General features: G+C 37.6%; 1 protein-coding gene across 1 annotated transcript; it reads right to left on the bottom strand.

Moving 5' to 3' along the window:
* Positions 1–14,501: 14,501 nt before the first annotated feature.
* Positions 14,502–25,411, bottom strand: LOC115729848 (heat shock 70 kDa protein 17). The gene is made up of 15 exons (XM_030660477.2): positions 25,288–25,411; positions 24,330–25,131; positions 23,095–23,327; positions 21,869–22,028; positions 20,479–20,724; positions 20,233–20,369; positions 19,769–20,108; positions 19,517–19,678; positions 19,142–19,216; positions 18,942–19,042; positions 18,745–18,814; positions 16,784–16,840; positions 16,625–16,683; positions 15,212–15,284; positions 14,502–15,116 (listed from the first exon to the last, which is right to left on the bottom strand). Exons 2-15 carry the CDS (start codon positions 25,095–25,097, stop codon positions 14,904–14,906), a joined length of 2,694 nt encoding a protein of 897 aa, XP_030516337.1. The 5' UTR covers positions 25,098–25,131; positions 25,288–25,411; the 3' UTR covers positions 14,502–14,903.
* Positions 25,412–26,454: the final 1,043 nt, after the last annotated feature.

Here is a 26,454-nt window from a genome sequence, read left to right as displayed (position 1 = left end):
ATGCCATGTGTTTTGCCATGTAACCACATTATTTTAAGTGATGGATGTCTGAAAAAACTATGTTATGTGTGTGTCTAGCCATGTACTATCAATCCTTATTTTCTTGTAAACTTTAATGTCCTTTCAATTTTATTTTGAATGGACCAGAAAATAGGAGATAAAACGACATAACTATGAAAGAGTTACGGTTTATTACTTTTTTCATGTAAATGTTGTTATAATGAGTTATATTATATTATTGTGTTAGGGTTTTTTTCTTTAGTTTTTGGTTATGAAAAACCTACTTGTATTCGAAAACAGGTTAAAAACTTACTTCATCGAGAAGATTTTTTCTCTTTTCTTGGTCGAAGACTTCGTCGAGAAGTTAGAGCAAGTCACTGTTGCTACTTTTACCTTGGACTCTTTTTACTTTTACGAATGAAAGAAATGGCATCCAAAATTTCAACAGACAATTTGGTGGATCTTAAGTGTATCGCCTTACATTAATGTTATTGTTAGTATAATGACAAGATGGGAATAGATTGGACGATCCTTTTCGATCGAGAAGATGGTACAATGGGGTGATTGGTTTTGGCTTTCGTATCAGATGCATGTAGCAAACTTTATCACCAACACCAGTCAAATTTTTCTCTCGTCTTCTCGATTCGAAAAGGATCGTCCAATCTATCCCCGTCTTCTCATCGTTGTCATTATACTAATGATAAGATTAATTTAAGGTGATATAATTAAGATCGACAAATTATTTGTTGAAACTTCGCATGTCATTTCTATGATGCACGAATAATGCTCATGAAAAGGCGCTTTATTAGGTTCCATCTTCTTCATGCTTGGATCATAGGATTCCTTCAGCACATGCTCGAAAATTCTCTGCAATCAACCCCAATTATTTTACCTTTCTTAGGATCCCAAGACAGACTTACTTTACGACCATTTATAAAAACAGCTTTATAGTACCTCTAAAAACCCTAAGTCTTGTCTTCTTTTCTTGGTTTAAACGCTAAGCAACACAACAGGAAAAGGAGAGATTCCACAAAACAAATATACCCTAGGTAGCTATTCTCACATCACTATGCAATTTCACCTTTCTCTATTCCTTTATGTTCCAAAGATATGAGAATTTATATGCAATAATTGGCGCAGAAAATTATTTGCTCAATAAAATTTATGTAAGTAGGGAGGCGGGGGTAAGTATTTTCTTATCGTCAAATGGTATAATAGAGAAAACTAGTGCTTGATGTCTTCCAAGTGCTTTTTTCGCCTCCTAAATACACCCATCAATCTCACATATTTGCTCTCGCAAGAATCTCTTTGTAAATTTATTACGAAAAATACGGAGAAATCAAATACATAATCACAGAAACTTTATATCAATGTGGGACAAAGTATAGAAATTACATAAACTTAGAAAACTATTTGGAAAACTTTATTGTAAGGATTTGAGCTCTCAACTAGCCTTAGCCAGGCGCTTGCCAGAAACAAGGCGCCACATGAGCACCTGGCTAAGTTTGGTCAAGCCCCCAGCACGTCCAAGCACGAATGCCTTGTCCAGCTTTGGCTAGGTACCCATCTTTAGATTTAGGCACTCGCCAGTTGTTCAATCTTGACACTCGTCTCATCCTTTGAACACCAACCCTTGCCATGACCGTAACGACCTGGTCCGACAAAGCCGAGGAGTGTTCATCGAGGTTAGAGGGCCTGGACAAAGAGTGACTCCTAGCAGGCTTCTAGGATGACAAAGAGAGCATGAATGAACCAAACCGTGTACCGAATAGAGGGGAGAGCGATTCTAGAATATATATGCAAAAATTATAATTAACTCATGAAAGCGCCTTTTTTGACGTAACGAAAATATTTATCTTTGAAACTCCAAAGTTAAGTGTGCCCTGGAGCAAGCACTCATAAGATGGGTGATCTCTTGGGAGTGTCCACATGTATGCCAAAGGATAACACCGTGAGGCTCGATATGAAAAGGGCCAAAGCGGACAATATCTCAACGAGTTAAATCCAAGGTGTCACAATATGGTATTAGAGCAGGAGCCCCTCTAGTAGGTGCGTAGTTCGGAGATGAATTAGGTAAAAGCTAGTGGGCCTATAATGACCCGGTACGATGAGAGTAGGGAGTGGTCGCAAGGGCTAGAAAACATGAACAAGAATAGCCTCTTGGCAGGCTTCTAAAATGGTAAAAGGGGGTAGGAATGAACCGAACTGTGCACCAAATAGGGAGAGAGCAATTCTATACTCCCAAGATGATTGACCTCCTAGGAAAGGGGCCTGCATGTACGCCAAAAGATTAAATCGTGAGGCTCGATATGGAATGGGTCAAAGCAGATAATACCTCCATAAGTTAAATCAAGCGGGTCACAATGACTCCATAAATTACACTTGCAAACCTTTTTGCCCATCGATCAGTATTATTTTTTTAGATTGATATGGGCACAAACTCAAGATATTTTTTCAACATCTCTATATAGGAAATGCCTCTCTCATATCCTGTTTAGGCTGGCTCCTAAACTTGCAGTGGGACCTACCTATAGATGAACGAAAATATGATGATTCTAAATATGGTTGGGAAAAACAAAAAATGCAACTGGCAAGCCCATTAACGAGCGAGTCAAAGGCCATCGCATCTTGAGCAAAAGGCAAATCAATCAAATTACAGGGATTTTCCAACGAAAGGATGATCGTACAAGCTAACAAAAAGACTCCTTTTCCAACACAGTTTACACTAATGATGAAAAGAAAATCATTTTCTTAAAATAAGAAGATAGTCAATCACAAAAAGTGCTCCCTTATCGAGAAAATTATCCAAAAAATCATAAACATATTATATGGATATCAATTAATTCATAAACCTTTTAATTTTGCCAATTAAGTCATAAACTTTTCAATTTTATTAATCGAGTCATAAACTTTTCACATTATGCCAATTAAGTCTATCCGGCTAATTTTGACCAAAATCGCTAAAGTGAACGCCTGTCATCCCAATGCTGACGTGGATAATATTATAATATTTTTTATTTTGATATTCCTTTTCCGTTATTTTTTATGCTTTTTCTCTGTGTTGACGAGGGCCTTTGCACCCTCGCCCACGGTCCGTAAGGTTGCGATGGCCGTGGGCAAAGGCATTGCATCCTCACCAGCCGCGGGCGAGAGTGCAGAGGCTTTCACCCAAGGCCTTCACCGCCAACGAGGGTCTCCGGTGGCCGTTGTTTGTACAAAGAAAAAGCCCAGAAAAAAAAAAAACAAAGAAAAAAATTCAAAAAAATAAAAAATATTATTAAAAATTATTCATATCAGTGACTTTTCAATGCAAATTGGTAGGATGGACTTAATTGATAAAATGTGAAAAGGTTTAGGACTAAATTAATAAATTTAAAATATCTAGGATCTTTTGAACTAAATGGATGCAAGCTGAAATTCGGATCGAAGGATTGATCATTGCCTTAAAATAATAAGATAGTCGATCCCATGAAAATATTCAATAATCTTGTAGATTAAATGGATGCGAGCTGAAATTCGGATGGAGTGACAAAATCATGAGATTGTTTACACTTTGCGGTGCAAAAAATAAAACTATTGATTTTTTAGGAAAAAATAAAAAAAGTCCTAAATTTATTGCAATTGTACCAATTCAATTCTAAACTTTTTTTTTTACCAATTAAGTCCTAAATATTTTTTATTTGTGCCAATTCAGTATTTTGGCCAATTTTGACTAAGAAATCGTTTGTATGGAAATTTTTAAATAATTGTTTAATATCTTTTGAATTTTTTTTATCTTTTAGTCATTCATTTTTTTCTTCTCTTTTTTCTCAGCCGATCGCCGACCAGCAATTGACCGGAGCTATGGGCCAGCGAGTCGGCCTCGCGCCCAACCTCGCGAGGGACGGCGAGGTTTGGCCTCGCCATCTTCTTGGTGAGGCTCAGCCCCGCCATCGCTTGGGCTAGCCTCACCCAACCACTAGGGAGGCCGACCTCGCCTTTGCAAGTGGCCGGCTAAGGAAGAAGAGAAGGAAGAAAGGAGAAAGAAAAGAATTTTTTTCAAAAAAAAATAACAAAATGTTATAAAAATTACTACGTTAGCGCCACCATGCCATGTTAGTCGTTTTGGGCTAAAATTGGACAAAAGGATTGAATTGACACAAATACAAAAGGTTTAGGACTAAATTAGCAAAATAAAAAAAATTAGGATTGAATTGGTATAATAACTTTATTTCCTTCATTGCATAGACTTCGCATTGTGTCATTTAAAAATTATTATTGTGTAGCATGCCTCAAACAATAAGTTTTAAACTCACACCAAAGACGATTTGCTTATGAAAGTATTCCCCTAATTCTCTACAATCTTAGTTTATGAGCATACTTTTAACGAATAATGCAAATTTGTTCTTGATGACAAATTAGTGGGGCCCACGGTGTTTAATTATTCAATACTAAATATTTTCCTATCCATTATGAAGGACAATATCTCAGTAGTCAATTTTCAAAGTACCGTCGACGTGCCCTTTGTGAAATTAACAATTGACCTAATCCAACTAAGGGCACACATCCCCACGCATCCACGTCATCATCTCTAATATTCTAATAATTTTTATTAATACCCTATGCTTCCTTTTGTCTTCTTATTTATCACACGTGAATTTTTCTAGACGAAGTTAACTCGGGTCACAGATTATGTCGGTCGATTGCACACATCGGATCAAACCCGAACCAAAAGCCGAGTCGACAACTCAAAGTTGAAATTATCCGTCAATGATAAGTAACATCGGGTAATGTGAGTTTTCGAAATTCTAAAATGCCCAACTAATCACTATCCAGTGATCGTCTCTTCAGCACACACCAATGGAGTTTCATCACACATCAATCAAGTAGCTATCATATACACACGATTCGAGATCCTTCGGATTGTAATGATCAATTCTCCCATTTCAGTCAAACTTCGTGAAGAAAAGGACAGTAAGTGGTCCAATTTATCACGGGCCAGTTCATTTATATGGTCATGACTTAGGCGCCTAAGTAAAATCCAATCAGCCTCAAAAGAGAGTAAGAGGAAAAAGATAAAAAGTGAGATCACATGCCTCCTGGCCAGAAATCGGAACTGTTTGCTGAGCAGTTGGGTCAATAAGTCTCCAATAACAAGAAGACAAGCTACAATTTTGTCACCGGTCCATTATGTGCCACTCTACAGTAGTGTTACGATAGATGCTGGGATGAAAATTAAGTAGGAGAAAGGCAATACAATATACTTCAAAAGATAATCTAATTAAGATGATTAGAACAAAAAATTTGGCCACCGTTGGGAGCTAATAAGTTAATGCATACCTTTCATGAGACGATTTTTACTTGCCCATCAATTAACTTCGTATGGACCTAAAACACTTATTTCATCTATATGCGACTTTGACTTTTTGACGGTGGTCAATAAGAGTTCGATAAGAGTTAAATATTTTCATTAGGATGGTTTGAAAGTTTGGATCTAGCTATCTATGAGGAGGAAGATGAACAAGAATGGTCTCAGGCAATGACCGGTCACCGTCAACCTTCATCGGTCACTAGCAAGGGTCACGGCCTCGCCCAAGCCCCGGCTGGTCGCAACCCTCGTCAGATCCGAGCGAGAGTCACCTCACCAAAGCCCTCGCTAACAGCAAGCGAGGTGACCCTCCCCCAGCCCTCTATGATGGCTGGTCATCACCTGAGATCGGCCATCACCAAAAGGGAGGAAAAAAATAAAAAATAAAAAAATTCAAAAAATGTAAAGGATAAAAATGCTCGGGGCTAGTATGACCATTTCAGGAATTTATTTGAACATTTCCCCTTAATAGTTTCGTAGTGTGCTAACGTCACGCTTCGTCATCTAGGCATATACATGTGTGGGGATTTTTTTAAAAATACGGTAAAAAAAAATTACGAATTTACGTGTTTTTTCAAAATAGTTACACATGCTTGTGCGCCGCGCACGGCTTTGCTTATAAGAGCAAAGCCACTTGCGTCCTCACTCGATGCTCTCTCTCTCTCTCTCGATAGTTTGAGCTCCTCATTCGGTGCGTGCCCTCCCTCACTAGTTTGAGATAATTTTTGGTATTGTTATTTTTTTTTTTTCAGTTCCTTAGATATAGATATTTATTTATTTTGTTATTATTTATAAATGTTCATTTATTTGCATTTGTTATTTTATTATTATTTATTTATTTTGTTATGTTATTTATTTCATTTGTTATATTGATAGTTATAATGTTAATGTGATTTATTGAGTATATTTAGTTGAAATGTTAGTTTTTTTTAATGTAATTTTATGTTATTTATAGGTTTTTAGTAATATGTTTGTTAATTTTTGTTAATTTTTTGGTAATGTTTAAATTATTTATAGGTTGTTATCAACAAAATATAATGTTTTTGTGTTTTTATGTTATTTATAGGTTGCTATTAATATGTTTAAATTTTTTTTAATGTTAAAATGATTAATATATTTAAAATTTTGTTATTGTAATAGGTGAACGTGCTAAAATTGTTTATTTTTTATTTTTAGATTTTGTTACGAATATGTTTGAATTTGAGGGTATTATTTTTTAATTTGTTAGTTTTCTAGGAAAAAAAATATTTATCAATTTTGAGATTAAAAAATAATTTGTAATTTCTTTATTTAGCATAATGTCGTCTAGATCTTTTGCGTATGTGTATTGATGAGGTAGAATAGTATGAAATGAATATGGACATGATTACGAAGGTGGACAGTCTACTATGCTTGAGTTTGAAAAAATATCCATATTTGATGAGTTACATGCTACGATTGAGCATATATTGAATATACCAGAGAACCAATATATTGGTAGTTTGATGTTTAGACAATCAACTCTAACTCTCGGGATTATTAGATATGACACTATGGATGTGAATAATGATGCTACGGTTAAGATAATCTTGGAGTTTGTACTTTAGTGTGGTTACGTGGGGGTTTTTTACAATTTTATGTAATAGTAGATGAACAACAAGTGATAAATGCTTCAGCTAGGGGAGGTTCGAAAGCTAATGAAGATGATGTTGGTCTAAGTAATCAGTACGTGGAGTATGATGATGATGATGATGATGGTGACAGTGATGAAGAAGATGACTTGTGGCTCGATGGTGATGACAAAAGCGATGGTGGTGATAGTAGTTATATGATAGATGAGGGTCGTGGAGGTAACAATATGGAGGCTTACTACAACATCCGATTGCAGTAGTCTCATTTTTTCCATTAGTACATCTATTGCCCTATTCAAAGGTTGACTTTGATATGATGCAAGTAGATAGAAGAGTTAAGCCGGGCCGTAATATGTTGTTTGATCCATAGAAAGAATTTGATGTTGGAAAGTTATTTCCATCACGGGATGTAGTACAGTTGGCTGCGAAAGAATATTCATCGAGAAAAAATAATCAATTTCGTAGTGATGAGACAAGGAAGTAAACATATGTGATAAAAGTGTGGTAATCCAAATGGACAATGTGGTTAGAGGCTCCATGCAACTAAAAAAAAATCACAGGTTGTATGGGACGATGATGTAATTAACAAATTTAGCAGTTGATCTATCATTTGTATGTTTTGTATAGAAATAAAATTTCCACTAACATTTAATGTAACATTTTATAAATAGACGAGAATCAAGTTATTACATGTAGGCGAGGTGGATCGACGCTACGCAGACTTGAACTTGATAATCGGATAATACCATATCTTAGAGCTTTGGGATTTTATGAAGTTTATTCAATAGGATTTTGGGTACTTGATTGACATTTGATTATAGTTTTGGTCGAGAGGTGGAGACCCAAGACTCATACATTCTATATACCGGAAGGTAAGTGCACGATCTCACTGCAGGATATCGCGGTTCTTATAGGACTTCCCATTGAAGGAGATGCCATTATTGGCCCCGTTACTACAATTGGAGCGCTCTTTGTGAGAATCTACTTGATGATCGCCCACCCTAGTTACGTGATTCAAGGGCCCTATTAGTCCGGTTGGGAGAACATTTTGGTGTAATTCCTGGTGATGTCAATGAGGTTACTATACAACAGCATGTTAGGGTATTCATTTTGCGGTTATTTGGAGGATGTATCTTTTCAGACAAATCGGGTGCTAGAGTTAGTTTGATTTTTCTTCCACTACTGGAGGACCTCCAATATCCTACTAGATATAGTTGGGGTTCAGAACACTTGCGTGGTTATATAGGGAGCTATGTAATGTGACCGATCCATTAGCACACCAAATCGGTGGTGCCCTACATGTATTATAGATTTGGGCATGGGATCTCTTCAGCTGTGTCTCCCCATCCATCAGAAACCATAACCCTTTACCAAATGCACCTCTTGGTAGTTGATATGTGATTTATTGCTTTTTCAGTTCTTAGGTCATAAATTTTTTTTCAATGCCTATAATATATTTAACTGTTTTTTTTTTTGTTTATGCAGGTGGAGTCAAGTCCGACAAATAACAGAGGTCCCTACTCATATTTTGCCACATACACGCTACCAATTTGATAGAATAGCATCCGAGAATGTAAGTAATGATAGCAACCAACGAATTCAATGTAATTTTAGTTTGTAAATTAATTCTTTTTGTAATTTATTCTTTTAATTTGATGCATTTTAATGCGATAACATATTACCTAGGAGCCCTACACCAATTCCATTCTCCGGACTCTATCAGATTACTGCTTGCAAGGACAATACATTTAGAGGGCTCGTGTCATACTCATATGTTTCCACAAATTGAGTGGCATTATCCAAATTGAGTTCTTCGATAATTTGGTATTCAGCAACCAATACATATTCCTCTCCGTGATCCAAAAGCCTTTCATGATACTGATTTAAGGCAATCCGAAAAGAATTTGGTCAATTTCCACATACGATGGATTGATGTATGGGATGATCGTCACAACTATATTGTCATTGATATTCTTGCAACGAAATTACTTTACTATCATTCGGAATATATGGAGTGGTACCGTAGACCAATACGGAGATGGATTTCTTACAAGGGAGGCGCAATGGGTGCAGCAGTTCATGAAATATTTTTAATTTACTTTATTAATTATTTTTTTAGTAACATAAATTATTGGCATTTGACAGCTTCTGTTGACTTTGATTTCATGAATAGGGTAATGGCATGGAACAAATCATATAATTAAGTTCCGTTACATGTCACGAGAACACGCAGACTACAAAGAGGATAATGAGAGCAATGTTATTTGCGTACAATGAGAAGAGAGGGGATTACAATGATGCCACCATCCCAACCATTACCCACAGAAGCATCCATTGGGCAGCATGAGGGTAACCCACCCGAGACCGTTCGGTCGACCTAGAGGACCACTCGAGCTCATCTAGCCGATGATATCGTCCCCTATCCCGTGGCCTATCATACCCAATCACGATTTACGGTCCTCAATAGTACAATAGATTTCACTCCAAGGTTCAGCCAATTTGCCAGCCAATTTTATGAGGGATCCGCTTTTGCCTTTCATGACAATCGACAGTTCTAGACTCCCACTCAAAATATTTTCTCTACTCGAGGAGCGTTTGATGATTCTTAGAGTTCCCATGGACATGATATGTCATTTGATTTCTATTCTTTTTACCCAGATTCTTCTACAGTAAGATATGTACCGTCTCAGCATAAATTATTTTCTCATTTTGATGATGTATCCACATCACAGACACGCTTCCCATCACAAGATATTCCTCATCATCTACCCTTCCTACTCATCCAGAACCTCATCCTTATCCTCGGTACAACACTAAACCTGCCGAGCGAAGGAGACAACCCGGCTGCAGAAGAGGAGGCCACGTAGGAGGATGACATTATTATCAGTGATACTTTTGGGTTGTGGATTGTTATCTATTATTATACTATTTATTTGTCGGATTTTTTCTCAATTCATGAATTGTTATCTACTATTGCACTTTCCTTTAATCTGGATATTTCATCTTTATGTATCTTACCAATTTATTTTATGCATTTTGCTTTTTATTTTTTTTAACAATTTTATCTATTATTTTATCTATATCAATTAATTATTCACATACTAAACAAATTAATTACATAAATATTAAATTATTTATTAATTATATGTCTTAATAAAATTTAAATTAACTATTAATAATTACGTCATAAAAAGAAGGTTTAAAAAGAAAAAAAATTTATTTTTATAAAGTTGTATAAATATAAACGTTATAAATAAACGTTATTATAAATATAAAAAGGAAAAAAAGGTAAAAAAAAAAACTTAAGATGTGCGGCTGTATAAAAAGAAAAAGAAAATAAAAAAAATATGATGTGCGGCAATCGCACGTGCCGTAAATGTGTAAATATTTTGAAAAAACATGTAAATTAGTTAATTTTTTTTTTCATATTTTTGAAAAAAAGCCTACGCGCGTGCCCATTTTAAAAATACCTAAAATAATATTTTTCAGTCACAATTTCTAAAACTAGAGAGAGAGAGAGAGAGAGGCCCAAGGTTTGTCGGATAGCTGTGGACGTAGGGGCTACGACTAGATGTCTGGGCCGACCCTTGGATTTAAAACGAAAGCGACGTCCGGTTTTGGACTGTACGGCTGGTTCGTAGCCCCGGGCCCACCGCAATTCCCCTTACCGACCACCAACGACTTATTTTTATTTTTATTTTTCTTTTTTCTTTTTCTTTTTGCCTTTTCGTTAAATTAACTCTTTTGTCAGGACTGAGGGGGCCCTACTACTCTACGAGTCCATGTTGTCATCATTTCGCCCCATCACTATTATCATAGCATGTACATCATTGGCGGTTGGCCCCATTTTTTAAAATAATATCGCTCTTCTTTTGCTCAATCATTTGTCATTTTTGACGTCATCAGTACGTCAATCGTGACACACTCGAGAGAGAGAGAGAGAGAGAGAGAGAGAGAGAGAGAGAGGTGTGTACTTTTAGATGGGATCATTTGCGCTGATACACGATTTGATTATGAAGGACGAATTTCTAAGTTCCCTGTTAACACTTTTGAGAAATGCTTTCAAAATGAAAGACGGGGAGTTCCAATTAATAGAGGGTTTCCAACGACTTCTCGATAAATTCTCGTAAACACATGAGGATCATCACGCGAAATTCCATAACTTAGAACATATGGCGTTTATTCACGCGTCTAGAAATGTCGTGGAACGACTTTCATTTCCTCTTTGATCAAAAAGAGCAACCGATGACTTTGCTCTTTTTTATGTGATTCGACGTAACTAGAGGCGATTGTTTGCATACACGAACCCTCCAAATTAATCTCTCAATTGAACAATCTAATGGAATTGCAAAATAAAAACAAAATTAAAGATGAATGGATAATCTCTAAAGCGGCCCAATTAGGGAATTATCTGTTTCACCTAATCTGACAGTGACACTGGTTCTCTCTTTCTCTCTTAACTACGACATTTGGTTGACCTCCACGATTCGGTGGTGGAAGCAAAGTCACCAAAGCCCTCATCCTACGGTTGCAACGAACTTTTTTTGCTGTGTAGTCATGATTCATGACATCTGCTGCTGTTGCTAGGGAGGTTCTCCAACATCCTACGATCACCACAACTTAAATACAGATTGGAAAAATTTCGATGCAAAGCTAATCGGTTTAATTGTTGTCTATGGATTGAAAATAATAAGCTCATATCAAAGGACAGCGGCATTTTCTTTTGATAAGAAGGAAATCACTTTTCCTGAACCACCAAATAAATGAAAACTAATCATTTTTGGTGAAAATGGTTTTTATTGAAGATACTTTCATTTGTCGTGAAGTTTTTAATGAATCAAGCGCATCCGAAAGCTCTTTTGTTGGACATGGCCGATTCATTATTTTGCGAAATCAGCCGAGTTTATCATGAAATGATTTTTTGAAATCGCGAGAGACTTCCATTGCAAATGCTGTAATCTTAGTTCCCATGTCAAGGATTAATCACGAAGTAAATGATTGACAGATTTCGGCATATGGGGTCGCTTCATTATTGGATTTGGTCCTTGTTTCTTCTACTTTAAAGTTACGATTAGTTATCGATGAAATCGACATGATTAGGGGTAGTCCCACACAAAGGTTACAGCCATGGTTAAGACAAAATCAAGCTTATGATAACAAGTGCAAGGATCCAAAATTAGCCAGCTTGACATGAAGGACGTAGGTGTAGAAATCTCAAACTCCCATAGAATGTGGAATTGGTCGTACTTACATGCTGAAATTTTGAAAATTCTGTGATAGTACTATGCTTAAACTCCAAGATGAGAGGCGCTGTTTAATGTTTAAATGTTTTGACATAAATTATTTGTCTTTCTTAGGGCTACATGGATCAAGTTAATATGTATTTGCAACTCCTATAGTCAAATCTCTAAATTGCTCATTTTGATATTTACTTTGTATGGCTACATTGTATGTGCAACATGTTAATAAGTGTCATTTAAGCAGGTACTCCTATATGTCAATAATATCTCTAAATTGTGTATCTTGATATTTACTTTAAAGTATGAATAGATTGCATCACTCATGGTCATCATCTTCAAGCTACCTAAGTTACATATGTTTAGAATGCAACTTGCTAGGCTCAATCAAATGAATTTTGTCCCCATCTTGTACTTGGAGACTAAGTTGACCAGAAGGGTTCATCTTTAAGTTGTTTTCATTTGTCTAATCCAAATAATAAGTTAACAAACACACGTCAATCATACTCCCATTCGAAGGACATCCTGTTCACCCTTTTTTGACAATTTTCTCTTCGACCGTCTCCTTTTCGTACCACGAGAAATGTTAGCAAATCAAAAGTTAGTTGACCCTACTGGCTCAATTCAATCCAAAAGGTTGATCAAGACAAGAAATAACTCTATTGAGCGGTGCTTTTCTAGGACAAATTTGGAATCCGAAATAATATTACTTACGATTCTCGAAGGTCCAATCCTGCTGGAAAGGGGTCTATTTCGTGAATAACATAGCTTAATATAGTTTTCTTTGTTATCTTGCGTGATGTCACCTTTGTCGTTTTGACTTTTTGAAATTCTTTCGTATATTAAACTTGAAAAATAAGAGATGTGAGATTACAGTAAAGATGATTAGACAATGATTATATTTTCCAAATCAACATGATTGAAGTTCTGTAATGCCATCGTTAATCATGCTTAAGGAAAAAAAACACTAAATCAAATTAATTTTATGAGCTTAAGGGGCAGAAAAAGATAGGGAAGTCAAAAGAAAATGATTTGTGCAAATCTAACGGTCACGACCAAATTTACAAGCTCATCGGGCAAAGTTATAGTTGAGAAATTCAAAGTATCCTTATTTATACATCATAGAGTCTCATTCTTACTAGTTGATAAGGTTATATTATATATATTAAGAAACTTACGAAAAATTATTACCTCAAAGAGGCTAAAAAAAAAGTTGAAATTGGTTTACAAAAATTAAGCCCAACTACAGAAAGATCTTAAATAGATTTAATCGTACTCCCTTTTTTAACCCCGTTTCAAATAAATAGATAAATAAAAGAAAAAAAAATCGATAAAGAGCGACCTGTTGGGTCAATTACTATTCGGTTTTGTTCTTTGCATTTATACTTTCTAGCAAGCAATCGAGCTCCTATGGTGGTAAATAACCTATCGGTGAAGACAAACTTTTGGTAGCCTTTTATGATTTTTCTAATTCCTAACCCATCTATTGGAGCTCCTTACGGAGGTTTTCCATATTAGTAGACCTATCAAACTAGGTTCATAAATTGATTTCTTAACCCATATATGAGGTTGAATTGTTGTATGTGTTATTTTGTATTAAGTGAGTCGTAAATAGATTTAGAATTTACTTAGACCGGACACGTTTCTATAACTCTCTTTTTCATTCTTTCTCGCCCTTACTTGATTCGCTTCCATACTCTTACCTTAATTTACATATGAGTATTCCAAAATTGGATTAAATATGAAAATATTTTATAAAATATGTCCGATGTGGGTTTATAGATTTATATTACATGAAAATATGTCAAAACGAAGTAACTGAATCTATTTGAGTCATACTCTGATATGCTCAAAGCGAGCAAAGAGGGAGGAGGGGATCACTCCGTTGGTTCTTGAATACCACCTTCAAGAGACTTAGGCCAGTTTGAAGTCACTACTCTCTATGCATCACTTCTAAGAAGAATACTTCCGTTTCTACATTCTTCTATTGGTTTTGCAGCTGCACCTACAATCATAAGCAATTCCAAAGGTTGAATGGCTAATCCAAGGACTGCAGCTTCAAAGTGATGCCCGAAAAGGGTCATTTTCCCCTTCGGAGGATAATCGGGGAATGAATTACTGTCAGATAAAACACACCAGCACCAATGGATGAAGACATATTATCAACTGATTATATAGGACGAGACACTCAAAACTCTACAGTTGATCAATATTGATAATTGACACCAATAATTAAAGGCTCAGCGACTCATTGGTGAGTGGTTCAAGACGACCAGCCGCGCCGACACTACACAAATGGCGATAAACTAGAAGTGAATCTCGTGCCTGTGATAGAAATTTAGTAGTATCGCAAGGGTATAACTTAATGATACAAGATCCATATCAGACTAACAGTAAAAATTTCTCCCTGGGACTACCCTGTAAGCATCTATACGTAGTTACTACAAAATTGTCAAACATGAAACGGATCGATGATTCCCTTCAGGGAAGACAAATTATACGGCTAAAGCGAACCAGACGGGAAGCTAAGTTCCTGAAGAAAAGCTATGCGTGCATCTCAATTCATTATCAATATTAAAGCCGACCCTTCTCTGTCTTGATGTATTAAGGTTCGCTTGAAGTAGATCTCCCATCGAATCTTCCTATCCTCGATTCTCCTCTAACCCTCCTGTCTTGTGCAATGACAAAAATGGCTTCCGCACTGAGTCATCATAACTCATCATGAAGCTTCGATTCTGGCTCGTCCACTCTGTCCTGTTCAGCATTTTCTTCGGCTGTGCCATCTGGAGCCTCTGTTGACTGGTCGTCTGCAGAGGGTACTTCCTCAGAAGCTGCACCGGATGAACCCGTGCTCTCAGTTTTACTCTCTGCCGGCTTCTCTATTTTAGGCTTTGGCTTCGGAATTCTATCTACAATTGAAACCTAGACAAATAGCAGCATAGAATCAATACAGCTAGTAATTCTTACATAGTTACGAGAGTACATTTAAAAATGTGGAAACTTCGGGACAAGAGTACCTTATCTTGCAAACCGAAAACCTTTCTATATACTTCTTCAGATGTAAATGCAGGTTTGGAAAACCCAGCAGTCCTACAAAGATTGATAATAGCAAAAAGAAACATGATCATATAGCAGAAAATATATGAAGTTGCTATAGTGGCCGTAATATTTCATTGAACTATGCTTAAAGGAAAGGGGGAACTACAATTAATGTCAAGATGTATAATTCATGAAAACGTCAAGTGTGCATATCCTACAACCTGAGGGCATGTGCAGTAAAGGAACCTCAGTCAACTATGTGAAGAGAAAAATAGGCCCCACAACGAGAAGGAAATTTCTTATTGGACCAACTATCACACACGGCTTCACACATATAAACATAAACCCCAACAATCTCCAGGGTTTAGCTATACAACATTGAGCTACTTGCATATATCGCATTGAAAATTATCATTTTCAATTGAACCTCGTAGACGTGGAAATATTTCATCTGCATTAGGACAGGTTAGAAGGCAGGACAGGGCAGTATTAGATATGAAAATTTCCTGGAGTGTGTATATCCTATCCCTCCTTTTGGAGAATGATAGAACACAATAGTGAATATGGCCAATACTATCTAATTCAATGTTTGGCAAGCATTAAACAGATATAAATTGGCTACAAAATCAACAAAAAGAATTGGGCCTGCTAAGCTACAGCCAGATGATTGAATCTTCTTGCCAGTTGAAAAACAACTTTATCAATCAGCATCGAGTTGAAAGCAACAGTGTTGAAAGCAACAGTGTCTGCGGCTGGCACATGAGAGAGAGAGAGAGAGAGAGAGAGAAAGAACAAATTTCCATCAATTAGCCAATGCTAATGACTAGTTCAGAAGACCAAGACACTGACAACCCCGGCCCTGACTTGGAGAAGCAGAGAGGGCCAGAAATAGGTCGCAACCATACTTGCCAGAGATCAATGTTCTATTGTCATCAGCCATGGGGAGCATGCCAGCTATGAGCCATAGGAGTTATACTTTGGCCTCGTCTATACAGTCACCGTCCGATTGCTTAAACAGTATACGCTACTCAAGGGCAACTCCAAAAGGTGATTCATACTTCTATATTCTTCCGAAGTCGTATAAGGGCAACATAGCTCCAAAGAGTAGCAAAAAAGGAGGCTTCTTTCATACCTACATTACTATATCTAACCCCAACAGAAAAAAACCATTTATGCATCATGCCTCTTTGATTTAGTAGTTTTTTATTGGTCTTGTTTACACGGGCAATTACATAACTTCAAACTTACACTCAAAAGATACTAAACAAAACAAAAATGTAAAATTGGCTCATTTCATTGCAGCAAATATCAGGTGGGCCACAGACTAGGAGATTCAAAAACGAGTTGAGGTGAAAAACCCAAGGAAAATATATAAATAGGGTAAAACTCACTTCTGTTCAGTCTCCTTCTCATCCAACCAAAATTTTAAATTGTTCGCCTCTTTCAGAACCTGTACGACAGACATTTATATTTGCCTTCAAAAGAAGCTCACTTGAAATCATCAAAATAACCTGAAGACAGTCCTATGCAGAAATGAGATGATAGCGAACCTCATCAATTCTCTCTCTAGGAAGCCACGACTTTTTGGTTTCCCAATCCTGTGCAATCTGAGAACCAAAACAACAATGTAAGAGCAGTCAAAAGCATAGCAATCAGAAGATAAAGAAAAATTTTAAAATAAATTGCTATGTTTCTAGTGAACTATTGAGGTGAACTATTGAGGTCAGTTCTAACCATTTATGAAACTTAAGATAACCATAAATGAAACTCATGATTCTGAGAACATTTGTAGAGTATCCAGGTTAATTTGCAAAGCCCATTGAAAAGTATGGGTGGACAAAGATAACACGAAAAATTAAAGTTGGTGGAGACTGGAGAGGAATTGCAAGTGGAACTGCCGGCAATGTATTATGATATGCCACCTCTGTTTCTAAGAGGAAAAGAGGCTCCTTTCCTTATCCCTTGGAGATTCAGTACGTTGAAAAAGCTTGCCTTAACTTTCTAGAGAATAACTCATCCCAACATTCCAACTGCCTAACTCGAAAGAGTTTCACCAGAATCATGATTGCCTCTTGTACTCTTCAACTACTTAACATTGGCAAAAAAAAGAAAATATAGCTTCTAATGTACTTGTAATGTTTAATCATGCATAAGCCACAAACACAAAATTCCAATCTACTGCAGTCCCATGAAACTAGCATTGTTTCATTTTTTTTTTTATGCATAAGTTGTTCCATGCATTAGTTAGTGCCTGAATCAATCCTGAATCAGGAAGTGAATGAAGTTGAACTCTAAGATCCTATCAAACAGCACAATCTATAAAATACTTCATTGGCTCAAAAGGGAAAAAGTAAACTAAGTCTCAGTACAGGTGGTTCAAGCAATTCCATATTGCAATATGGTTCAAGAGGCAATGCATTTGCTCCTAGAATTGGCACCATTTCAAATTTTCAGCAATAAAATTTTGCTGTTCTATAACCGACGCATGCCATAGACAAATAGGCTTTTATCACCAATTCAAAATCCCTTGTCTGTACAGTAATTTTTTAAGACTTAAGAAGATGCTAAAAGCTCAGAAACCAATCGTAGCAAAACATCTTGTGTTGAGGTTCCATAGCTGGTTACAGAAGTTTGGAGTAACTTGCACTTCCGACCTTTGAACTTTGATTCAATTCATCAAGTATGCAACTTTTACTTGCTCGCAAGTGATACATTTTGTCCGTACTTGCTCGCAAGTGATACAATTTGTCCAACTTCCATTGTTTTCAAAGAAAGTTTCAAAGTGGCAGCCTCGAATGTCATCACCGACAGTACCATAGGCAGCTACTTGGCATTTTGACAGAAAATTGGTCATACAATGCCCAAAGTGCATCAATTTGCAAATAAATAAATGTTCGCTACATTCAGTGAACAAGATTAGACCGATAGCACACATATGCATCTATTCTTCAAAGTTCATCTTTGAAGAACAAGAGATTTTGTTAAGTTATAGCTTATGTTGATTCACATCAGTTTGGGTAAATTTAGCCACTAATTCATATTTCTACCAGATGCCAAAGGGAGAGGGAAAAAAAAATGCATAGCCCTGAAGCAAATAAGACGCTATTTGGTCATGCCTGATGTTGTCGATTAACAGTTGATATGCAAGAAGTGTTGCCAAACTGATACTTCTAAACATAATTAAGCTTGTTGATATTACATTTAAACGAGCATGAGAGAAGTCAAATGGACATAATCACTTGGTCATTTCTAAGTCGTAAAGGAAAATGCACCAACACCTAAGAAGGTATACAACAAGCTAAAAGTAGATATTTGAGTTGACAACCTATCTATTTTTGAAGGGACAAACAGGCTAAATCTTGCCACTCATCATATTAGGATATTGGTCATCGATAAATATAGGCTTGAAAATATAGGAATCAAGATTAATATTGGGGAAATAGAAAATAAGGAAGAAGATTATTCCCAATAAGAGTGTCATCTACTTTCATTTCACAGTAACCATACATACCTTTTGCAGTTGATCCAGGTAAGTTCGAGCATGCCCCACTGCTGTTGGCCGTTCTGTAAGTTCTTTCAATCTATAAGGACCAAATTTGGTGGTTAAAGTATATATTCAAGCTAAATAAGAAAATGACAACAGAAAGAGAACTGATCCAGATATTTCATCAGTCAAAAGTCATCTTCTTTTCTGAGGATAAAACCAACCTGAAAAAAATTGGATCACCAATTGCTTTTAGCGAATTCAGACGTTCCTCAAACTCTGTCGCAGTACCATCTTCACCATCCATGTAAAGCCATTCTTGCACCTGAAACAATAGCCCAAATAATTAACTAAATCCGAGGTTACATTGTATTTGTCTAAGCGGCGGGCACGCGCAGAGAGAGAGAGAGAGAGAGAGGATAACCTCATCAAGCTTTGCAATGAAAGATTGGCGTTCATCACCAGTAGAAACCTTTTCAAGTTCCTCAGATGTCTCAATCTGTGAGCAATACGATTAGCAAAAGTAGTTAGCATAACAGACGGTACGGCAAGTGGAGGAAAGAGACAAATGCAGACAAAGAAGCAATAGACCTCAGAAATATGGACATGAAGATGATTTGAAAGTCAAAAACATGTCCTCCAGCAGTACAATATCAGACCAAATCCAGAGAGTACGGGAGATCAGATAATTAACTCTCAAATTATTGACAGAAGCAGACGACCATGAGCATCTCAATGGGCTTAGAGAAGGAGAGAATTATTCATAGATCATTCAAACTTTCAAAATCAAGATTCTTACTTTTTCCTTTGTGGCGTAAATATACCCTTCCAAATTGTTTTTCAACTCGGCAGTTCTTCTCCTCTCTGCATCCTTCTTGTCAAGTGCCTCTAGTTTGTTCTTTGCTTCAAGAAAAGATTCTTCAGGCAGAGATATCCCAGGTCCCAATGTCTTGTCAATTATCTGGAACCAAGCAAAATTGTGACTGAATAATGTTCAAAAGAAACAAAAGTCATGCAAAAGAAACTTCACTAGCAGAAACGTATTTTTTACCTTCAGCGGAACCCTGTATGTACGCTTTTTCAATTTTTTTTCCGTACCCAAATCTGCAGACCCCTGTTCTACTTCACTAGAGGTAGTTTTGTTATTTCCATCATCATCAAGCTGTGTCTTCTCCATGCTTTCTTCAGCAGTGTTGTTAGAACTAGCTTCAACTGATACATTCTGGGAAGCATTAGTGGAGTTCTCCAAGGTCGGTTTCTTTTTAGGAACTTCAATCCACTCTGCTATTTCAACAACAGCTTCGGCCCGTTCCAACAAGAGAACCCCACTTCTACTAAGAGAGAAATGCAGATTTGCTTTTATTGGTGAAGATAAGTTTCTACCTGAATATCTGGAAAAAATTAACAATTAATGCAACCATGTCAGAGTTCATTGAAACTAGTTCATGGAGGCAAAAATTTGCCACAGAGATGTTCACAGATAGAACCATCTAAACAATTATCAATAACTCTTACTTCTCAAATGCATCTGAAAGCCCAGACACTGCATATCGAGCAAACACAGGAGAGACAGCACCAGGAGGTAAAAGATCTTTACTCTCATAAGCAAGCGAAACCTCAAAATCTTTGCTGTGGGCAATCGACCTGTACATCTGTTGGATAACAATGATAATAAGCAAATGACAAGGAACATAAGATGGATATTAGGTAATTCTTTATCATCATCAATTCCCTCAGAGAAAGTTTCAATATTTAATATACCTTACTGGGAAGCTTTTTCATCCGGGGCACAAGTAACTGTCGTGTGTTGTTGTCTTTAATAAGATCAGGACCTTCTAATTCAACAACATACCCATAAGGAGAACCATCAATCATTCCTAGCTTCCTATTCAACTTGATTCCATCACTTAAATTGGCGGCATATAACGCTGCACCAAGAACTACAGCTTCATCAGCATCCAGATGTTTATCTAGCTCTTTCCTTCCAAGAAATTCTTGCAGTTTAGCCTGTTGTGAGTCAAAAAGGTATCCTCATCAAAATCATCCTCTTTCAACTAAGCAAGAATAGAAGACAGTTAATCCAAACTTAAGACCAAAACTATAATCAGCTGAATGAAAATAATTTACTAAGTAAAGACAAAGATAAGGATTCCCTTCACTATTGAAGTAAAACGAAATGAGGACAAATTTTGTCATCTATAACATAGCCATGCACAGATTACAACCCTACTTGGTATAATTTGTACTGATGCACAAACCTTATATTTGGAATAAGTTCTTCTTTTTACTATATCGTGATGCTCCACAATTTCACGCAAAGCACCAGAATCAACCATGATCATTTAGAAACATATAGTTTCTGTATGGTTTTAAAAGTTAAAAGAATGTCAAGTTCTGGCGGATAATCGCCAAGTAACCATCTTGCTTAAAAAAGCTAAAACAAAGGGGGGGCTAGATTCATAAGATATATACACAACTGGGGTGAAACGTTGATGCTGAGTCGTGCACTTTAATTTTTCTTCTTTCTTTTCACTAGGTACATGGGAGAGGGATTCCACACAGTTTAAGCAGAAATGGTACACATAGCTATTACCGTAGTGTATCTTTGCAAGAGAGATCATAAACACTAAGAGGTGAGATTTTGATCTGGCGTTTTCTTTTTCTTTCCTTTCTTTTGTGAAGTAAGGTGGGGGAGAAGGGAAAAGCTTCTACAGTCCATGCAAAAACCTATAGCTGTTATTCTAGCATCCTTACGAGTGAGATTGACACTGAAAACAGACAGTGAACATCAAACTTGGCCCATTCGGGAACTGTCCAAATGAAGAAATTACAATTCAACATTACCTAGTCATATTATAATTGTTTTTTTATTTTTTTGTTCAAATACACTATTTTTGCAGGAGGCAAGAGAACATCTATTTCATAAATGCCCAATAAAGTACGTTAGAAATCACACACCAATCCACAGGCACCATCATTGGCCACGGGAAGTGGAAATTACTAGAACTTGGGGTGCTCCTGCGGCTGAATCTCAATGCCAAATTCTTCCTCTATCTCTATTTTGACATATCATGGCTACTGCTCTAGAAAAATTCATGAAATCAAGGAACAGACTGATAACAAATGTTTCCCTCAGAAAGAAAGAACAAACCTGCAACTTTGGCACTCTAGTCGCACCTCCTATCAACTCCACCGCATAAATTTCATCTGCCTTCATACCAGTGTTCTCAAGGACTTCTTTTACTGGTAGAAGAGCTTTCTCCCACAAATCTGCACACAGCTCTTCAAACTTCTCACGGGTTATAGTACTCCTACAGGAAAAACAAATCGTGCATTAGTGTTTTAATCTTAATTTACACTCTCGAGTTTTAATAAAATTCAGATTCAGACAACCTAGTCTAGTTTTGCACAAACTATATAGAATAAACTAGTCTGCCATGTTGCTCTTCCCAACAGAAGTTCCATTCATTCATATTGCAAAACTGGAATAGGGAAAAGGCCTCCCCGCCTCCTTGTCAAGCTGGTAGAACATAGAACAGACTCCTTTTATGTTCATTTTTGGAACATAATGAGCATTCATTGTGATCATTCATACTGATTTCCAGTAACTTCTTCATAGTTACATGTTAGGCTCTGAAGGAATATAACTGGATACATAATAAATTACAGATTCGACTGATTTACTATCATTTCACAAGTTTATATATCATGGTACAAGACCCAAAAAAACACAGGTTACTACCTTGAAATTAGATCTCAAGCATTAAGATAATAGGCAGAACATGGCACATGCCACAGCATGGTGGCCTAAAAGGATCCCTGTCGCCAATCACCATCAAAAAGCAAAAGCTCGGTTGCCATTAATACAATGTATAATGGTCCAGGATTGCTATAGTAAATCACGACAAATACCATATTGCAATTTGACAGGGCGAAGCTCTAACTGAGCACTATTATGTAGCTCCTACATTTCCGAATACCATGTGAAAGGAACCTAACACTGCTGTCACTACAATGTAGAAAAGGATATAAGGAATGTTATTTAGGTTAATTAGCACTGGAGATGGACCTTAATATAATTATCGGAAAAGAGCTTGCAGCTCTCTCAAGAGTGAAATGTAGCAGAAAGACAAGCAGTGGCAAAAGACTGGCTTTTAGTTTGACAAGTCTTGCTCATTATCCAATCTCCTACTTTGAGAAGTTATAATTTATGTGAGACAATAGGAAACAACTCATAATGGCAAAATGAAAGGCACACAATTTATCTCCTCCATAAAGACATGTAATAATTGACAGGGCAAACGCCAATCACGGAAACCTCATGCATGTGGACAAAATTTTGCACACAAAAGCTTATGTGATTAATGCTTCACCAACCTGAAGTCCCGATCATCATACAAGGATTCAACTGATATTGGAGCCATTGTGTTTGCACTCAGAATTTCCTTTGTGCGTTTGACCTGTTTTTTTAATTTAGCCATTGCCTTAGGGGATTTTCGCACATCAACCCCATTTCCAACTTGTTTGTTGAATTCATCTGCAAAGTACTCCACCAGCCTTAGTTCCATATTTTGACCTCCAAGTTCAGCATTCCATCTAACATCCTTGACCTGCAGGCACCTTAAGAGTTGTTATCATACTTAGGAAGTGAAAACTATGCAACGCACATGGTGAATGGAGTGAGTGTCAAAGAGAAAGTGTGCGCATGTGTGGGGGGAGAGAGAGAGAGAGAGAGAGAGATCCCAACTGCTAGCAAGAGTTAGTGAACACGAATATGAGGGTGACGAACGGAGGATATATATGCATAGTTTTGGTAGGCATAAAGCCACATTACTTGCAAAGACTAGCAATGACAGAAAAGTATGTAGTTGGCAAACCTAAGCAATGTAGACAAAACAATTTGGGTGACGTCCATCCATCGGCACTTAAACAATGTTGATGACCCAAAACTTCTTCTGAAGCCATTTTGGATTGGGGCGGAACCCCCTTAGTACCTTCTTAATGAAACTCGTTTATCGTTAAACAAAAAATTTCCTCCTAGAATTAATTGCCATTTAAACACGAACACAGAATATACACTCCTAGGGTCTGTGGTCAGCATTTGGACAGGAAACAGACCTCCATAGTCGAACCATTAATTTCTCCTTATGAGCAGGTTCCTTCTTTTCTAAAGATTTGACAGAGTTATAATAGATTGCATACATGCAGAAAGTGCGTTAGAGCAACTTCAAATCGATCAAATCTACTGGTGCCTGGATGCACCACTCTCATTGTCAACATTCCAAGAGCATGTTGTCTAGATTTCTTATGAAGCGCAGATTTCCTTCACGTGGCATCTTCACATGGCTTCCATTCCATGCAAGCTCTTCCTACAATTCCACAATTTCCCAACTGTACCTTTTGTAACCCAGCCAGACATTCTAACCTTTTCCATGGTGTGACCATTTTCTTTGCTGTTCTATTAGCCATTCTAGTAGTAAGGTATGTTTGGTGCCAGATACCATAAATAGCAGCTCAGTTAAAGCATCAGTAGAATAGGCAAACATATGCATACGGCTGATCCCATGAGCTAAATAAATTAAGCTAGATTCTCTACAGACAAGTCATTTTACCTGAAACTGGTTGACTGAAACAGTCTTCCCGAACTCCTTAGTACTATAAGCAGAGAAATACACCAATGCTGCATAAGTACTGCTAGACCCCATATCGTAAAATAGAACATTCCTCGAGCCATTCGAGAAATCCTTATCGATTCCATACTGCAATGCTGCACCAGAGTGTTCGTGCACCAACGACAGGACATTGATTCCCGCCAACTGAGCTGCCTGAAGCAACCCCTTGCGCTCTGCCTGCCCAAAGTAAGGCGGCACTGAAATCACCGCATCTTTGATCGGCACTTTGGAATGGAACTCAGCCAATCTGGCCGCATATCCCAAAATCATAGCCAACAATTCCTCAACCGAATAAACAGCCTCCGCCTCGCCGTCATGAATCCTAAAGCTCACCGCCCCTCTCGAATCCTCCACGACGCTAAATGGCAAGTACATCGAGTCCATAACCCTCTTGGCGTAATCAAGGGGTTTCCCCAGCAAGTCTCTAACCTGGGAAAACACCTTGTCCGGGTACCGGGCGACCAAACCCGCGGCCTCCTCGCCGAGCAACCGCGCGCCGGGCTGGAACGCCACTAGGGCGGGCGACTTCCGCTTCGACATCTCGTTAATGGCGACGGTGATCGGGCTCTGCCCGGGCCTAATGTTGACGACGGCGACTTTGACCCATTCCGAGCCTAGATCCACGCTCGAAACCGCAGATCGAGCAGGAGCGGGAGCCAGCGAGAGGACGACGAAGCACAACACGAACCCGATCAGCACCGGCTTCATCTTCGGTCCCGAGTGCAGCAACTACAGCTTCCCTCTGTCAAAACACAAGCAGAAGAAAAAAAAAAAAAACAAGCGATTTGTCGGCGAGGGTGAGACGAATCGAAGAAACCAGATTGCGTACTTGCAAAATTGAATCCCAAATTCTTGCGCGATGCGACTGAATCAAGATCGAGAAGAAGAGTGATCGAACCAGTCGAGCATGTATTGCATTCTCCAGAAGACGACTGAGGAGAGCAATTTTCTTTCTTCTTTTTTTCCTTTTCGCGTCCTTCAAATATTTTCTGTGCTTTGTGGGACGAGTAAAACGCAACGGCCAAGGAGGAGAGGGCATGTATATGTATATGTATATATATAAATGATTTCCGGTGGGGGCCACTTGTAAAAGTGGAGGAGCCTTTGCCCAATGATAAGACGCCACGTAGCAAAATGCACACGTGGCTAGTCTGGAGAAGTCTCGATGACGAGGGTTTCGTCGTGCTTGCTCCCTGGAATTTTGGAGACGGGTCTCCGGTTGGAGGAGTCATCGGGGAAATTAATTATCAAAAATATAAAAAAACAAATCAAATAAAGACTCGGAATGTTATTATTTTTTCAAATAAGGGCTTTTTTTTCATCCAAATAAAAATTTGAAGTTCCTTTTTTATAAATAAAAATAAAAAATCCTGTGTTGATCTCATGTATGAAAAAGTCCAATTAATTAAAGTCAAAATCTCAATCAAGATCCTAAACACCATGAGCAATGGTTCTGAAACGAGTTGTGGCCTTGCTTCGCGGCGTCGTCGCCTCGAGCAAAGCCGACGCAGCACAAGTCGCCCTCGAGCGACCGTAACTTGTTTGTTGATCAAATCGGCGTGCTCGGGGAGGAGTTGCGTCGAGCGAAGCCAAAGCGGCATGATTCGTCCTCGAGCGACCGTAGCTTGTTTGTTGATTAAATCGGCGTGCCCAAGTAGAAGTCGCTCTCGGACTTTGGGATGAAATTCTCAAGCATGTTCGTGTCGCGAGCTTGGGATCGCAATCTTTCAACTCTTATGTTTTGCTGTTCGGAGTTGGTTCATCGTCGTTGTCTCATGATTCCATAATGTGGATATTGTCCAAACCTCTAGCTTCGTTGTCCCATTTATTTCTCGAGTGCACAAGTGGCTGCTTGTCGCCCCGATTAGTTATTGACACACTCTCTCCTCTTTATATATATATATATATATATATGTGTGTGTGTGTGTGTGTGTTGTAGTAATCGAGATTAGGAAATTGACGAATAACCTTTAAATTTTATTGCAAAAATCTAAATATTTAGGATGTGTTTGTTTTGCGAAAAAAATAAACGAATGAAAAAGAGAAATTTATCGGAAATAATTAG

The sequence above is a fragment of the Rhodamnia argentea genome, chromosome 4 (assembly GCF_020921035.1).
Source record: "Rhodamnia argentea isolate NSW1041297 chromosome 4, ASM2092103v1, whole genome shotgun sequence".
Taxonomy (NCBI): domain Eukaryota; kingdom Viridiplantae; phylum Streptophyta; class Magnoliopsida; order Myrtales; family Myrtaceae; genus Rhodamnia; species Rhodamnia argentea.
Note: the sequence above shows the minus strand (reverse complement) of the source record. Positions and strands in the feature narration are given on the sequence as shown.

Bases quoted from the DNA above. Each gene is read 5' to 3' on its own strand.
- LOC115729848 (XM_030660477.2), bottom strand. From the start codon at position 25,097: ATGAAGCCGGTGCTGATCGGGTTCGTGTTGTGCTTCGTCGTCCTCTCG. The intron at 23,328-24,329 runs GTAAAATGACTT...AGGTGCCTGCAG, and splicing joins TTTCAGTCAACCAGTTTCAG to GTCAAGGATGTTAGATGGAA. The intron at 22,029-23,094 runs GTTGGTGAAGCA...TTTTTCCTGTAG, and splicing joins TATGATGATCGGGACTTCAG to GAGTACTATAACCCGTGAGA.